This window comes from Python bivittatus, unplaced genomic scaffold, assembly GCF_059951505.1.
Source record: "Python bivittatus isolate LINGU-HERP-01145 unplaced genomic scaffold, Pbiv_v1 ctg000080_np1212, whole genome shotgun sequence".
Classification (NCBI taxonomy): Eukaryota; Metazoa; Chordata; class Lepidosauria; order Squamata; family Pythonidae; genus Python; species Python bivittatus.
Window position 1 is genome coordinate 80437792 of NW_028277035.1, and position 16292 is coordinate 80454083.

General features: G+C 38.6%; 1 protein-coding gene across 4 annotated transcripts in view; it reads left to right on the forward strand.

Moving 5' to 3' along the window:
• ADAMTS9 (ADAM metallopeptidase with thrombospondin type 1 motif 9) overlaps nt 1-7669 on the forward strand; it is a 143366-nt gene extending 135697 nt beyond the window's left edge. For all 4 annotated transcript variants that reach the window (XM_025170169.2, XM_025170168.2, XM_088134395.1 and 1 more), the window contains 2 exons: nt 304-398; nt 3303-7669. In XM_025170169.2, coding sequence (XP_025025937.1) covers nt 304-393 — 90 coding nt within the window. In that variant the 3' untranslated portion in view covers nt 394-398; nt 3303-7669. The remainder of the gene's footprint in view (nt 1-303; nt 399-3302) is intronic.
• Nucleotides 7670-16292: the final 8623 nt, after the last annotated feature.

Below are 16292 nucleotides of genomic sequence, written 5' to 3' on the forward strand. Positions count from 1 at the left end.
ATTTTATGTATGTGTAATCGCATGAAGTTCACCACACTTTACAAAGTTGGAGTGAGGGCCTCTTTGTTTTATGATAGATTTTTATTTTAGTATCAGTTCATTTCCATGTACCTTTTAACCTAAATATATTTTCCATTTATAATCCTCTGCATTTTCACTCAGAAATATGTTCCCTTTGCCTAATCTAATTGGGGTCAGGATTATAACTACATTTTCATTCCATCAATTGCTCAAGTAGATTTGGGTTATGAAAAATTTCATTTACTTCTCTCTGATGTATTTTTTTTCTCATTTTACCTATAGGATGGTACCAAAGTAATAGGAAAATGTGGTGGTTACTGTGGAAAATGTACCCCATCATCTGGAACTGGCCTTGATGTTCAAGTGGTATAGCAATGGTAAATTGTAATTTCTGTATCATTTTGTATTAAACACATATTTAAATATCAGTGGAGGTAATTGGGTATCCAGCCAGTAATATTTATGTATTTAATCAACCAGGTCTATATTTATTTGCAGTTAAGTTCCATTCATTTTACTGAATAGTAATTCCACCAGGCAAGCTTTGCTTTGTAATCTCTCAACCCCAAAGTTATGGTACATTGAGTCATCAAATGCACTCATGCATTTGGATATAATAACATCACTTCTGGCAGAGTTACATACTTGGATTTAGCCCTACAGTCTTAGCCCAGTGGATCAGCAACCATCAGTATGGCTACGCTGTAGAGAGAAAATTAAGTTTGCTCTGACTTGTTGGAAAATTGGGAAAAAAAAATTAATAACTTCACAGCAGTGCATCCTGATAGTTTCTGTGCTTAAAAGAAAGCTAACGGCAGCTTTGCGCCATGCTCTCTGTCATAATGGGGTCCTTTCTTTAGCGTTAATTTCCACATGACATGCAGTAGCATAGCTAGCGTGGGCATCCCCAGGAATATTTCTGGAGAGGGGACAAAGCTGGAAGGTAGGTTATGAATTCAGTTTGCCTGCAGAATGTGCCTACATACTGTATGCCCATTTTTCTTGCATGTGAACTTCGCTATTTATATTACGACAAATGTAACAATGCATTCAAAAAAATCAGACACTTCCACCTTTTCCCCTAGTTAGTCAGCTTTGTGTGATTTGTTCGGAAGAGGGTACAGATAGTCCTCACTTACCGACTGCCTCATGCAGCGACCAAAGTTACGACAGTGCTAAAAAATAACTTTGCAACTAATCCTTGCATTTATGACTGTTGCAGCATCCCGCAGTCACATGCACGCAAAGTAAAGATTCTTGGAACATAGATGAGCATTCTCGGAAAGCAGAAGTGGAATCTATAGATAATGATTCTTGCAATGGGAATGGGAAGAGATGGATATACTTGGCCAGGCATTGATGCTCTCACTTCTTTAAGTCTGAGGTGTTCCTGGTCAGTCAAAATACCAGGAATAGAACTTAACCAATGTTTTATGAGTGAGAACTCAGTCTGTGCTGGACCTCCCCTTGGCCCTACTCCAGATGCCCAGTCATACCAAGAAAGCATTGCCCTGGTATTTCACATGAATCAAGATCAGGTCTAGGTATTGACTTGGTGCCCAAGCTGCTCATTTTCAGATTACCAGAAATGATAGGCCATTTCCACCACCCAGAGTTGCTGGGAGTTGGGTGGCATATAAATTATTACAGTTGGTTGCACAGTCAGCGAGATGTTTAGGCAGGATCTGGCATTTTTATCCACCTATTGAGTCCTTTGCAAGGACCTGGGATAGGCAGATGTTGTTGTTTGATGGTGTTAAAAGTTATTATTATTATGATTGGTCGCACAGTCAGTTAGATGTTGTTTATTATTATTACGTTCCTCCAGAGATGCACAGTGACACATTTAAAGTACATTCCACTTGAACTATAAAGTGCTGTGTATGAGACTGCCTTGGGCTCCAGGTGTTTGGAAACTAGAAGCCCAGGCAGCTGATCCAGAATGCCGCGTCCACTCCATTAAAGGAGATTGCAGTCCCCTTATTAAAGCCCCACTGGCTGGCAGTCTATTTATTTGGAGTGTTGATTACTGGCGCTATGCAGTGCTTCAGAAATAATTTGGAAAAAGTGCTTGAGGGCACAAATCTAGCACCTATCCGCAACTCTTTAAAGCAGCCGTGCCTTTTTGTGGACTCACAGAGCTTCCCTCTGCATCTGCCCCATGATGCTGGGAAATAACACAGGTGCTTTAAAGATCTGCAAACAGGAGCTTTGTGCCCTGATGTGCCCCAAACCCCCTTTTGGGACTCATATGTTAAACACTTCATAGGCTTACCAATTATGACTTTTCCCATATGAACCATCTGAACTTTTATTACTGTAAGATCTTCAGAAGAGGCCCTTGTTTCAGTCGCCATTAGAGGCACATTTTGTAGAAACTTTTTCAGTGACTGCATCCACAGCTCCTCCCATCAAAATGATGAAAGCAGTGTCATGGCATAAATTCTCCTCCTTCACGTATAAAAGGGGGTGGGCTTGCATTGTGCAATACTGCTATCATCCGGCTGACCAGTTTCACACTGGTTGCCCTCAGGGTTTGGAGCTCCATTAAGCAATGTAAAGAATAGCAATGCCATCTCTTTTCCCTTGGCCAAGCAATCAGAGACATTCTTAATCATTTGGCAGTTGAGCAAGGTTTTAATTTTTATTGCTTTATTTTTCTTGAATATCAGGTATCATCACAACAGTATTGTTTACTACGGTAATATGTAGTAAAAATCAGTTTCTGAGTAGCTGTATGCACTCAAATCCACCCCAGACTGGTATTTCTGAATTGCCTTTCAGTCATTCTTTCATTCATTAGTTCCCTTTCTGTTCTGAGGATTACTCAGGGCAGCTAATCAGTTCCATACAGGAATAGTGGTTTGTTTGTTTGTTTTAAAGAAAGGTCTACCAGTTATCTTTTAAGGACACTTTGTATGTCAGCCATGCCTAGGACACTTTCTCGTTTGGAAAGTGATTCTCACAATCTTGGTGGTTCCAAAAACATTGAAGGATAATTGCTGAGTCTGCGTGTGTTGAATTTATGCATAATTCAGTTATCTGCCCACAAAACCTAAGTGGAATGAAGTAAAGGTAATTTAGTGGCACAAGGACCTCGTTCTGGAAGCTATTGCGCTGGTAAAAAAAAGTTTTATCGAAGTATACAGAGTAGCAAGATAGTGCTTCTCTGCCTGCCCCCATGAAAAGATCAGCTACGCGCACACACTCACATGCACACCCCTACCTCAGTTGTCTTGCAAGTAGAAATGAGATTTCTTTATCTTGTTTTTAATTCCCAGGATTTCTTAATGCCGGGAGCTTAAGCAAGATGGATGAAGGACAATTAAGCAATACCTCTGCCTTCCATTTTTGTATTTCTATGTTTATGTTTGTGTATGTGTGTGAGAGAGAGAGAGAGAGAAAGAGAGAGAAATGTATGTCATGTGCCTTTTTAAAAAGTATGAGTGTATGCTTGTGTGTGTGTACAGTATATTCTTGATGTTCTAATGTATTATATTTATGTCCGGAATTATTTATTTTGATTTAATATTTTTGTATGTAAAATTTTATATTAAAGCTGCTTATCCTGTGTTCTTTTTTTAAAAAAAAAGTAAACCTTGCAGTCACACCACTGCATTTTTACATATTCTACATCATATGTAGCATTTTGACAAAAGTGATGTGTTTATTGTCACTGTATTCAGTTGTGTACCTTCATTCAGTAATTTCTCTTCTTGTACAGCCTGCACTGATCTTTGTAAGGTGCTAACTGGTTTTCATTAAGGTATTTTTGGCATTTTAAAAGCAACTATTCCTTATGAGGAAAATAATTATTGTTATTAAATTTATTTAGCAATCAGTACTTTGCAGGGATTTGGTGAACACACATGATAATATCTTGGCTTTACCAATAACTGTGTCTTACATATTTTAATACCATATAACGTCCATTGACTAGTGCTATAAAAGTCACTGGTTTGGTGCTAATATGATAATATTTATTAATAACCTGTAGGCTTTAGAAGCTAAATTCTTTGCCATGCCCTGTGGCGATGGAGAATGAGTAACTAAATTTGTGTAAAGTGTGAATTGGTTCAAATATTTAGTTCAAGGCAGAGAAAGTTTTTACCTAATATTCTTCAGAAATGTATGAACGATTCTTCAGAGAAATTAATTGCAGTGCGAGGATTTGTGTGTGCTGTCATGCTGGCATCTTATGGCCACAAGCAACAGTCATATCAGTGTGGATCAGTGGTCTTCAACTGTCTCTTGAATCCCACCAATTAGTTTATTAAAGGGACCACTAATATAGTAATGAAAGGCCATGTTTTCCAGGAAGTACATAAATAAGCTAATGGAATGCCTATCTATGTATTTACCAGTTACATTAAGTCATCAGTTACAATAATATTGTGGACAATACTGCTTTAACTGTAAAATAATTATGGAGAATTAACTAGAGCTGAAGTATCATTTGCCATTGTAAGAGCAGTCTTAAGCCTAAACAAAAAAAGGCAGATGAGTAATGAGAGAGACAGAGACATAACTAGTACAAAATGTTGTTTTGTTTTGGCTCTTGAAGGCTTCTTGCTCTGCCAAGATGCTAGTTTTCTTTGCCTCAGCATTTCATCTGGAGACTGAGAGTTCTGCCCTCCTCTTTTGCTGTCCCCACTTTCTCTCATGGGCTTTTTTCTGATTTGGGGGGTGAGACACATCCCATCTAAAGAACTTCTGCTTGATGTGCATTGCCCTGGTTGAGAAACATTGTTGTAAGTCGTACTTTCATTTTCTGTGGGATATAGTGAGATTTTATAGTTGTCTGACTCTGGTATTCTATGTGAATAGTCTCAGAGAATCTTGGAATACTTCCTTGAAGTCTGTGGTTTCCAAAGTAAGCACAGTGAAACGATAAGGGATGAAGAAAGTTGGAAAGCTGTTGGTTTAAGGCAGGGGTGGGCAATGTGTCCCTTCCAGATACTGCTGATCTCTGACTGCCCTTTGTATCAGTCAACCTGGCCAACAGTGAGGGAGTTTAGCAATTATGGAAGCCCATACTTTGCCTAGCCCTCAATTTAAGGCCTAGTTAGTAGCCAATCATCAGTAAAAGTATTCCCTCTGTTGTAGCAAACCAATACCAAACTAAATATTTGATCTAGGAACTACTTCTAAAATATAATTTTGGTAGTTGTTTTAAAAACATGTCTGGAGAATGAACTTAGTTTTTAAAAACTTAAATTGATTTGCGAAGTTCCCAGTATTCATTCACTCTACGTATGAGACCATTGCTCAATTCAAAAGGCAATGACAAAATCACACATTGAAAAATGGAAGCTAAATGAATACTGATGAAAAATTCTCAGACATTTTACCTCAATTAGTTCTATACTTCAGCAGTAGCACAAAATAACTAGTGGCCTATATCCCTCTGCTATTAAAAACAACTTGATTGTTCAAACAAAATTGCAGAAACATTGACGAAAGAAAATAATATAGATTAATCCACATCCACATTAGTGGAATTTTGGGGTTGTTATACATGCTACATCACAGCATATATTCCTATTAGAAATTAAGTGAATCTGGGATAGAGACTGCATTCTGATTAAAAAACAAATACATATGGATCAAATCACATTTGCTAATACAAAGCACTTCTATTCTAGAACCGTCTAGAGTAGAGTCACATATGTGTGTAAAATCACCAGGTTTGCTCCAAAAATAATTCAGAAGAAGCAGCATGTTCACTTTGTTATTGAAAAGTCAGTAATACAAGAAGGCTCTGTTTTTTTGCCAAACATATCACATGAAGAAGAGATGTTATGTCTAATTTCCCTGGTTATTTTTTTCAAAGTAACCTTTGTTATCTGCAAGATTGATACATGCCCCCCCCTTTTTTTACTAACTTTAGCTGAATTTTATTTATTGCATGATAAGATTTAAGAACTCCCTAGTTATCTACACTTGGAGCAAAGCCATTTCTCTTGTGGCAAACCTGATCCCCCTAGTAACAATACACACATTAAATATCTGTAAGGAATAAACTTAATAAAGTTCGTTACATTTTCCAACATAAGCTGCTTCAAAAAATAAAATTATATCACCAGGTTCACTGCATTTGCAAGTCAGTCCCATGCAGATGAAATATTGTTTTAATTTTTTTAAAAAAGAAGTTTTATCTAAGCCATTTGCTTACTGACTACCAGACAGATTTAGAAAAATTAAAAAAGGATTGTACCATAAACCTCCCAGAGATATCTGTCCCCTTCACAATAACTTATGTTGGGCTCATTCTCTGAGGTGAAAAGGGTCTTCCTGTTTTTATTCAAACCTATTTCAAAATCAAGCACATTGTATCATTATCAAAAGATTAGATTAATGTAACATTTGCATACCCAAATATTGAATGCACTTTTGCTCTGTACCAGTGTGCCAGGTCAAATGGCTGGTGACCAGCCTAAGAAGACGAATGAGACGTGAGGTGCTCCTCTTGAGAGCTCCATCCCCAGGTGCTTACAAGTCTTCCAAGCTAATTATTTACCTAAGAGCCACTTCAAAACTATTATTTTGATTGAGCAAGTAACAGGATCTTCTTTACAATATGCCCAGACCACAAACTATCCATCTTTTATGCATTTAGTCTTGCTGTGGATGGCCATCAACATATGTTCAGCATCCTGAATGCTCTCACTGTCCTTGCGGAGCATAAGCTGTTCCTTGGTTCTTTTGGTTAATGGCAAAGAACTGGTTTTTAATCTGCTCTATGGTTATTGTAGGATGGTTTGTGATGAGAAGCATATATAAATACCTTCAATGAATAATGAAAATAAATGTTTCTTAAACACATTCTCTGCTAATAGACTTCGGAAGAACTGAATAAATTAAGGCAAGTCGAAGTGTTAACATACATTATAGTTTTAAACATATACTAAAAGATGTATTTTTTTTTTAGGAAAAATGCCAAAAATATCATTTCAGAGTACATTTTATAGAAATACTGTGTAGTATAAAGGAGTAGCATTTTTGTTAAAATATCACTCATTTTTTAAAATGTTCTGTAGGGAAAAGGGAAAATTGCACTATAAGCATTTAGGACAGAAATATGGTGCTTCATTCAATCTGCTTTTTCTTTCAATCATGAGGTGACTGAATATTTATACAAAAATGTATTTTAAAAACCCTATACATTCCTTTATACTAAGTAGTATTATAATAGCTATCAATGGTGCAAAAAAAAAAAGGAAAGAAAAGGAAAGGAAAGAGAAAAGAAAAGAAAAGAAAAGAAAAGAAAAGAAAAGAAAAGAAAAGAAAAGGAATGAAATATAAGGAAGTTACCGATAGTTACTAATTTTTAGTGTGAGATGGATTACTTCTTTTTTTTTTCCAACAAGAAGACCATTGAATGATTAAGCAGTTCTTGTAATGTATGCATATACTTTTGTAAGGATCCCATTATTCTTTATGAAATTCAGTAATATTTGCAAGCACTTTTGTTATGTTGCTTTCTTATTTTTGAATTATTTTTCCTTTGGGTCAGCAAAAGAAAGGGTAAATGTTTCAGTGATCTTCCTTTGTTGACCAACATTGTGCTACATTGGATAGGTGCTTTCCTATGGACAAAAACAAAGTGTACACATAGGATTAATAAAATGAATGTTAAAAAAGAAAACTGTTGTAGCCATATTTGTTCCTGAGGAAAGAAATAAATGTTGGCATTACTGGATGATACAATCAAAATTCTCAGGGGAAGATTCAGGATCTGGATGTCTGCCAAGACACACATCCCAAAAAGGAGAGCACTAGGAACTCCATATAGTCAGGATGACCCTGCGGTTGAATACTTTCCACACATAAGTGGCTCCTGTACTGAGGTTTCTTTTCAAACATCTACATTCAATGGGTGGTAGTTGGGAAAGAGCCAATCTTGAGGTTGCAATAGGGAGAGATCTAGAAGCACAGTCTAACATCTAAGTGCTGTATACATGAGTACTGCCTGAATAGCACTTCCCACAGGGCCCAATCCATACTCTTGTCTTTCTGCCCTTAGAAGAAGGAAAGACAAGCCAAATATAGGTTTAAAACACTACAAGCAAGTAATACATGAACTGGGCTGGAGAGGGGAAGAAATAGACACTAGTGGCAGTCATGAAGGGAAGATGGGGGACTGCTGAAACCTCTAAAAAATAAAAAGACTCAAATGGACACTAGAAATTTCAGTTGTAATATGTTGGTATTCCAAAATGTATCTCCGTAAAGACCAAAATCACAGTTGAAAAAACAATTTTTTCTCCGTAGCGTTTGGGGAGTGGGGCAGAGGTGACAAATATGCACCTGAGTGCATGTTGGGCCAATTGGCAGAATGACCTACAGGTCTTCACTTAACAATGGTAATTGGGACCGGCAACTCTGTTGCTAAGCAATGCAGTCGTAAAGCGCAACATCATGTGACCACACCAACTTAGGGTGGCAGTTGCAGCAGTCCCTTGCCATGTGGGAGGCAAATCCCACACAGTTGCAGCATCCCGTGGTCATGTGATCGCCATTTGCGACCTTCTGCTGGCTTCCTCGTTGACTTTGCTTGTCAGAAGCCGGCGGAGAAGTTCACAAATAGTGATCGCGTGACCATGGGACACTGTGACATTGTAACTGAGCCAGTTGCCAAGCACCCAAATCGCAATCACATAACCACAAGAAAACTGCAACAGCCGCAACTACAAGGACCCGTTATAAGTCTCCCACATTCTGCTGCTGAACGGTCACTCAGTGAGGACTACCTGTATTATCCATGGATGGGGTGGAAATTTGGAAGCTATACTTTCAAACAAGTTTTTCAGTGATAGATTTCAGTTTTGTCACTCCATTACCCAAAATGTAAAGGTGTCATACTTTAACTGAGAGATACTGAGTGGTGTTCCATGGGGTTTATGACTTGCACCATAAGATGGAGGAAATGTTTATCTGGTTTGCCGATATTTTTATACTGCTGGATTCAAAAACAATTCCCGGTAGTTTATATTATAAAAGTATAAACAGAATAAAAACATGGCATCAAAATAAAAAATAAAAATATGATAAGCTACATGTTGACCACATAAAAGAAATTTTGAAGGGTCAAACTTTGGACCCTCAACCACATTTTTTTAAATAAACAGAACTGCAAACTCAGCTAAAAGGCAATTGGGCATTTGAAATTCTTAGCTGCACCAAAGATTGCAGGAATGCCAGTCTAGCCACGAAGGATTAGCCATTAGCACTGGGAACTCAAGGTTTTTGCACAGCAGCTAAGCCAAAATAACAATCTTGGGCCCTTTGTTTAATCCAGAAGGATCCGTTGTATAGGAAAGATATGACTTCATCCTCTCCACCCTTTATAAATTTCAATACCAGTTGAATATCAATTAGCCCAATCAGTAAAGTTAACCTTCACAAATCACATCTACTGCTATGGCCTATTGCATAACTGATGAGTATCACTAACTGTAATGTAAGCAGTGAAATAAAAGTATAATTTGCATAAGTCTTTAAGAGGGTTTATAATGCAACCCCCCTTTAAGCTTCTCGTCTACCCCCAGTACTGAACTGATCAATAAACTATTTTGTGCTTCAATGTAATTGGGTTCTGATCTCCAGTTTAAATTTCCCTGGGGAAAATTGTTCAACCATTCATTCCCCAAATGCCCTCTTGGTCTTCAGTAGCTTCTGGAAAGCCAAAACTGAGGGTGCTACCCTAATTTCCAGATGGAAGCTATTGCGTAACATGGGGGCCACAACTCAAGAATATGGCCTGTGAGCCCCTGGCCCTTCGACCTCAAAGGCCAGGAGACCATGTAAAGATGTTGGTGGAATGTACCCACTTAGGTGTGTTCTGCAAGTGGATGGTATAGCTAATAATCTAGAATTATTAGATACAGAATTTAAAATTATTTTGATAGGTTAGAGAACAATGCTAGAATAGCACTCCCACTGAGGTTTGTATGGCCCTAACCTGTAGAGAGATTATAAAAACCTAGCTCTTTCAGCAGGCTTTGGGGACAAATGTGTTATGAAGTGTTCCTCTTGGAATGTGCTGTTCTCTTTGACTTGAGTTGGTTAATTGTCCTTGGCACTGAATTGACTGTTACTTGTTTTATTTTTATGTGTATTTTTAAATTTATTTTACAGAATAGGTTTTATAAGCCTCTGGGAGTTTGTTACAATTGGAGCAGCATATAAGCCCGATAAAATAAAATATTAAATAAGATAAAGCTATCAGCACTGCTTTAATTTGGATTTCTTTACTGACCAAGGGGCCCAAATTCTACTCAAAAGGATATTCTTCAAAATTAGTTATGATCAATGGGATCCAAAGTGCAATATTAAGGGTAGCAGTAAGCATCAACATATCCAATACCTTTCCATCATTCACCTCGAAAGAACATTTCCTGAGCTGCATCACAAATTGCTTTTGAAGTCAAAGAAAGCCTAAAGTTCCCTTAGGCATGTGGAATGAATCATCATAATCTTTGGAACTAAGCCTAATCTGGGCTAAATGTTTCAAATGTTTTAAAGGATATATGTGTCATTGGAAGAAATTTATCTTTCAATTGTTGTAACTATTTTCTACTTGAATGGTGTCCATTATAAGACCTCTACGTTTGGTAGCATTATATTCCATTTTCCATTTGTTAAAGAAGAAATAACTATATGTCATCTGGTTGCCATTCATTCAGATTTGTAACCATTAGTGACAGATCAGATCTACTTTTCTCAATTTGAACATCCTCCAATTGTTGAACTTCAGCTCCCCAAATCCCCCACTCAGCATGGTCACTGAGCATTCTGGGAATTGTATGTGCATGTATCTGAAGGTCATCCAGGTTTTCAAAGTCTAGAAATAATCAGGTTCAAAAGCTTATTTAACTTCTCCAGAAGACAAAATAATATCTTTCCATTAGGGTAAGACAAATTCTGAAATTCTGAGTGCTACAAAAATATTAAATGAACCTACATCCAAACCTCCCTGGCTTTTGCACATTGTAACAGCCACTAGGCCAACCCTCCAATTTCTACAATGCTGAGATAGATAGATAGATAGATAGATAGATAGATAGATAGATAGATAGATAGATAGATAGATAGATAGATAGATAGATAGATGGATGGATGGATGGATGGATGGATGGATGGATGGATGGATGGATGGATGGATGGATGGATGGATGGATGGATGGATGATAGGCAAAACGTAGAGCTGCATATCTTTGTTTAACAAAATACAAGATTAGGATTGTCAAATCAAAGAGCAGAAGACTGGATCATTGTTGAAAATACAGGCTGGAGTGATTTTCAGTTTGACAAGTATAAAATAATAACTACAGAAGAAATTCTGGGATGAATGTTGCAGAGGAAGATATTAGAGTTCTGGCAATGCTTCCACACATTTCAGCTAAACTACAATAATAAATACATATTCCATGTAGAGATTTATAAAGGAAGCAAAAGAGATTGATGTAAAAATAGCTGCACTCTGGCTTTGAGGGGGTTTATTTCCCTCCTTCTTGTCTCCCAAATGGCCTTTCTGGGCAATTTCCTGCTACACATGGATTAACTCCCTCATCCCTTATGAGTCTCTGTGGTGTTTATTGGCTAGGCTGAAACAGTTTAGGGATGGATCACCTCATTGATCATAATAAATCTCAAGTAGAAAAGCAAAGGCACTGAAACCACAAGTCACTGGAAGTTCTTCTAGCTCTCTCTGACTCCTGGATAACCTCCTCAGTGCTTCCTTTAGCATATTGTCATGATTTCACTATTCTTCCAGTTGAGTGTCTCCACTAGCCTTTCCTCATAAATTCCTGCAGAGATCAAAAATGTCCAGAGGCATGTGACATATTCAGAATAGGGCCCAAAGTCTCAAATTTGCATTTGCAGATCACTAAAATGCAAAACTAAATCCTGCTGAAGATAATATGCTCATGCTTCATGGCTCTTTCTAAAGCACTCTCTGTAGTGCTGTCTCACAGGAGCACTGATTGCATACTTTGAAAGAGGTCTAGCACAATTTCACTAGAGTGATGAACATGTGTTAACAAGGAGCCCATGTGAGTCCTGATTTATGTTTTAGAAAGTGCCAACCAGACATTTCAGTCTCTCCTGCAGTACAAATCAAAATGATCACAAAGATAAGTGCCCTGTGCCCAGAGGAGAGGCAATGTATACCCAGCAGCCAAAGGTGGCCAGCGGAAGCAGGCCAGATCCTAGCCCTTGACTTCATCATCGTGCTCTCTGCTGATGCTTATGTCAGGAGAAAATGGAAGACATCACTCTAACATTAGATAGTAAGCCCCAGCTATAACTGGAGATGAGACAAAGGCAGCATCATGAGGATATATCCTTCAGGAACAGTTAATGAGGCATTTTCAAAGTGCCATTAGGGAAACAGGGAGATAAGCTTTTTACTTGAGAACTCCCACCCTGTTGGACAAGGTACTTGAGAAGATGATGGCCAACAATCTGGGTCTAATCCAATCATGTTTCAGACCATCTTTTAGTACTGAAAATGCATTGGTCACACCTGCTCCAGAGGAAAGATAGTGGGAGTGCAATTGTTGATCATCCTATCAAAAGTTTTGAAAGTCTCACCTTACAGTAGCTCTGATTGAAAACCCACCTCCCTGGACTCAGGAGCAATGAACTGGGCTCTTCAGTTCAGTTGCCTTCCAAGAAAGCCTTCAGTAATAACTGTGTTACTTTTAAGCACCTTTCTAGAGCAGGACTATTACACAGAAAAAGACTCTAAACTTGTAGTAAAGAGGTTGATTTATTTAGCAAGCTTCAATATCTAAACAGACACTGAGTTATTGAAATTCTTTAATATGCTCTCTCCAGTTTAAATAACTATGAGAAAATTCAAGGAATTGCCTAATGCCCTACAACATTTTCTTTATCTCTCCTTCAAAAGATAAAATCATTCTGTGTGCCTGAGTACAGATCAGAACCTAATTTATAACTATTTTATAAGAGTCCTCCTGATGAACTCTGACTGCAACAGTTTAATTTTAATATGCTTGCTTAGCTTATTTGCTCAGGCAGGCAGGAACCTTGACAGTCATAAATTTGCTTAGCTATTAAGTCTTTAGATTATGTTAGCTTAAGTCGTCCCTGTTTAACCTTGGTTTGCCTTCATCCATGGTTTTATTATTTCTCACTTTGGCCATGGTATCCTACTGAGGCAACAGCTTAGAGCTGGAAGAGGAGATCCTGATCTTCAGCAGTTTCACTCCAGCTGCAAGGTCAGTTCCAGAGAGTGTCATTAGGTGAATTAACCTGGCCCCAGGATTGTTAGGCTATAGCTTGAACAGGAATCCATTCTGTCACCCTTGTTTAGTGTCTTATAAAGTCATTGAGTGAGGTCATCAGGAGGCTTGGGGTTAGGTATCCCCAATGTTCTCAGCTTTACTTTTTCTTGTCATCAAAGTCAGATAGTGAAGATGTTGAACCAGTGTTTGGAAAGTGTAATGGGAGGACAAGGGTCAATAAACTAAACATGAATTGTGATAAACAGAGAGAGACTATGGATTAGGGATCCCCTTAATGGCTAAGTCTCAGAGTTGAGATGGTGCTGTGGTACCTTTGAAGTTCTTATGGATTCATCTGTCACTCGAGAAGCAGGCAGCCTGGGGTGTATTTGGTCAGCTTTGCCTCTGGCTGGTATATTGGCTCAGCTTATCTTGGAGAAAGCTGTCCAAGCCATAGTGATAACCTCCTGATTAGATTAATGTGCTCCACATCAGTCTGCTTTTGAAGATAACTCAGAAGCTGCAGCTGAATGCAAGATGTAGAAGTGATGCTACAATCTGGAACACCTCTTAGAGACTACATAACACCAATCCTTAAAGAGTTGCACTGGGTTGCCTTTATATTACCAGATGGACTTCAAGGTTTTAGTAATGGTCTCTTAGGCCAAAATTATTTAGGACTACAGTAGTTGAGGAACTATCCTCCCCCAGTATGGATTTGCTGAAACATGAAGATCTGTAAAGAGGTCCTCCTCAGCATCCCATCATTGGGATAGATGAGGATGTAAGAAAGGATCTTCTTTGTGGGGATTCCCCTGCTTTGGAATACTTTACCTCTGGAGGCTAGTGTGGTGCCAATGCTGTTTGCTCTTTGAAACCAGATGAAGATCTCACTTTTTACTCTAGCATTTGGGACTTTTAAAAAGTCATATTGAATATGTCCTATTAAAGTTCCTTAAAAACTCTGTGGTGCTCTATTATGGTTATTGCTATTTAGTCTTTTAAAGTATTATTTATTTTTAGTATTTTTATTTAGTATTTGAGAGCCAGTTTGGTGTAGTAGTTAAAGCACCAGTCCAGAAACCAAGAGGCCATGAGTTCTGGTCCAGCCTTAGACGCAAAGCCAGCTGGGTGGCCTTGGGCAGTCACTCTTTCTTAGTCCCAGGAAGCAGGCAATGGCAAACCACTTCCGAAATCTGGCCAAGAAAACTGCAGGGACTTGTTCAGGCTGCCAGGAATCAAAACTGACTTGAAAGCGCAAATTTCCTTTTTTTCCTTTTCTTACTATTTATTAAATAATTAATCAATCAATCAATCAATCAATCAATAAATAAATGAATAAATAAAACACCCTTGTGGCTTGTACTGGACATCAGTGCAAGGATCCCCAGCCCAGACTTTGAAATGTTAAGCCCTCCAAGGTCTCTAACTGGTCTGATGATCTGAAATTTCCTGTCCAAATGCAAATTTGGGCAAGCTCTTGCTTTTAAAAATACCAGAATTCTCCCCAAGTCCTGGTGTGATTCAGTGGTTAAGTTGTCAGACTGGCAGTGGGAAGACCCAGGTTCTAGTCCACCTGCAGCCATGGAAGCTCACTAAGTAATTTTCAGCCAGTCATTCTTTTTCAGCCCAACTTGTCTCCCATGGTTTTTGTTCTGGGGAAACAGGAGGAACAGATGTGTGTTCCATCTTAAACTCCTGAATTAAAGGCAAGATATAACTCTAAAATGTAAATAAATTAGTACGTAATGCAGTGGTCAATGAAAAGCAGAATAGAATGGTGGCTTTGGAGTTTTTCAAGCTGTACTTGCTGAAGTGTCTCTTTTCCTGGCACTGTTCAGAGGCACAACAGATTTGTTTTTCATTGCACCTGGTCCTTAGATTCAACAGCTATCCCTTCCCTACCCATGTCTGTGCACAAAGTTGGTCAGCACCTTTAGCTGCTGACACAGTAAATCGGAGAGAAGGAGATTGACTGATGCTCACTAATGTTGCAAGCAGTCATCTCTGATCCATGATACTTTAGGCAGCGCTCACAGATTTCAGCATGAAGAGCTTACAAACTGGATTGGAAGTACCTCTACGTACACATGCAATGGTGCAGTTCAAAGTGCTGATCCAGTCCATCAGTTCTGCCCTTCTCCATGATATTCCAAGAAGTCCTACAACTTTTCAAGATCCCAGAGGATTTCCCCCTGCTTGGTTAATATGTTACAGGGGTCAACAACTTGAATCTCCAGATGGAGCTCTACACAAGAGTGACATTTTTGGTTCAGACTGGTTTAGCTGAAACTAAAACCTCCCACCCAGCCTGCTACACACAGGTGGCCAGTTGGAAAACTTCCCTTTGTCCTATTTTTGGCCTTCTCATTATAGACTCTTCCTCTCATCTAACCTTTACTCTATTTTTGCTACATTTTTTCCCTCCATTTTATTTCTCCCTCTCCATTTCTCCCCTCTGTTCTGTATTCCTCTATTCTTTTTTCTTTCTCTCTCTTACCCTCCCTTCCCAACTGCTTCATTCCTTTCTCTGTCTCCCAGCCTCGTGGCTGGGGCTGACCCACTAATTCTGCCCTGTTTTCCAACTGACAATAGTAATGAATTATCAGCTGGGGACAGACCAATAAATCAGTGACATCACCAAGTTTTATTCAGTAGCACAGCCATCTCCACCCGCAGGAAGTAAGGAAGATTGCTTTGATGGAGATATGCAAGATCCGTTGCCTAGGCAAAAGGAGCCAAGGCATCTTTAAGTACACAATGAGATAATATTCAGAAGTGGCTCAGGCAGACACTTCCCTAATTCACTGAACTATAAGAAGGAAGAGGAGGTACAGCACAATCAGACTTGCAAGATCCTGTAATTATAGCCAACTTCAATAAAACTAGTTTTAGCCTTCCTGTGGAATTGATTTCATGGTCTGGTCTACCTAGTAGGGCTAACATCACCCCCACCCCCTGACATCATCAGGAAACTTTTCCAAGACAACCTTTCCAAATGTGTTGGAGGAACTC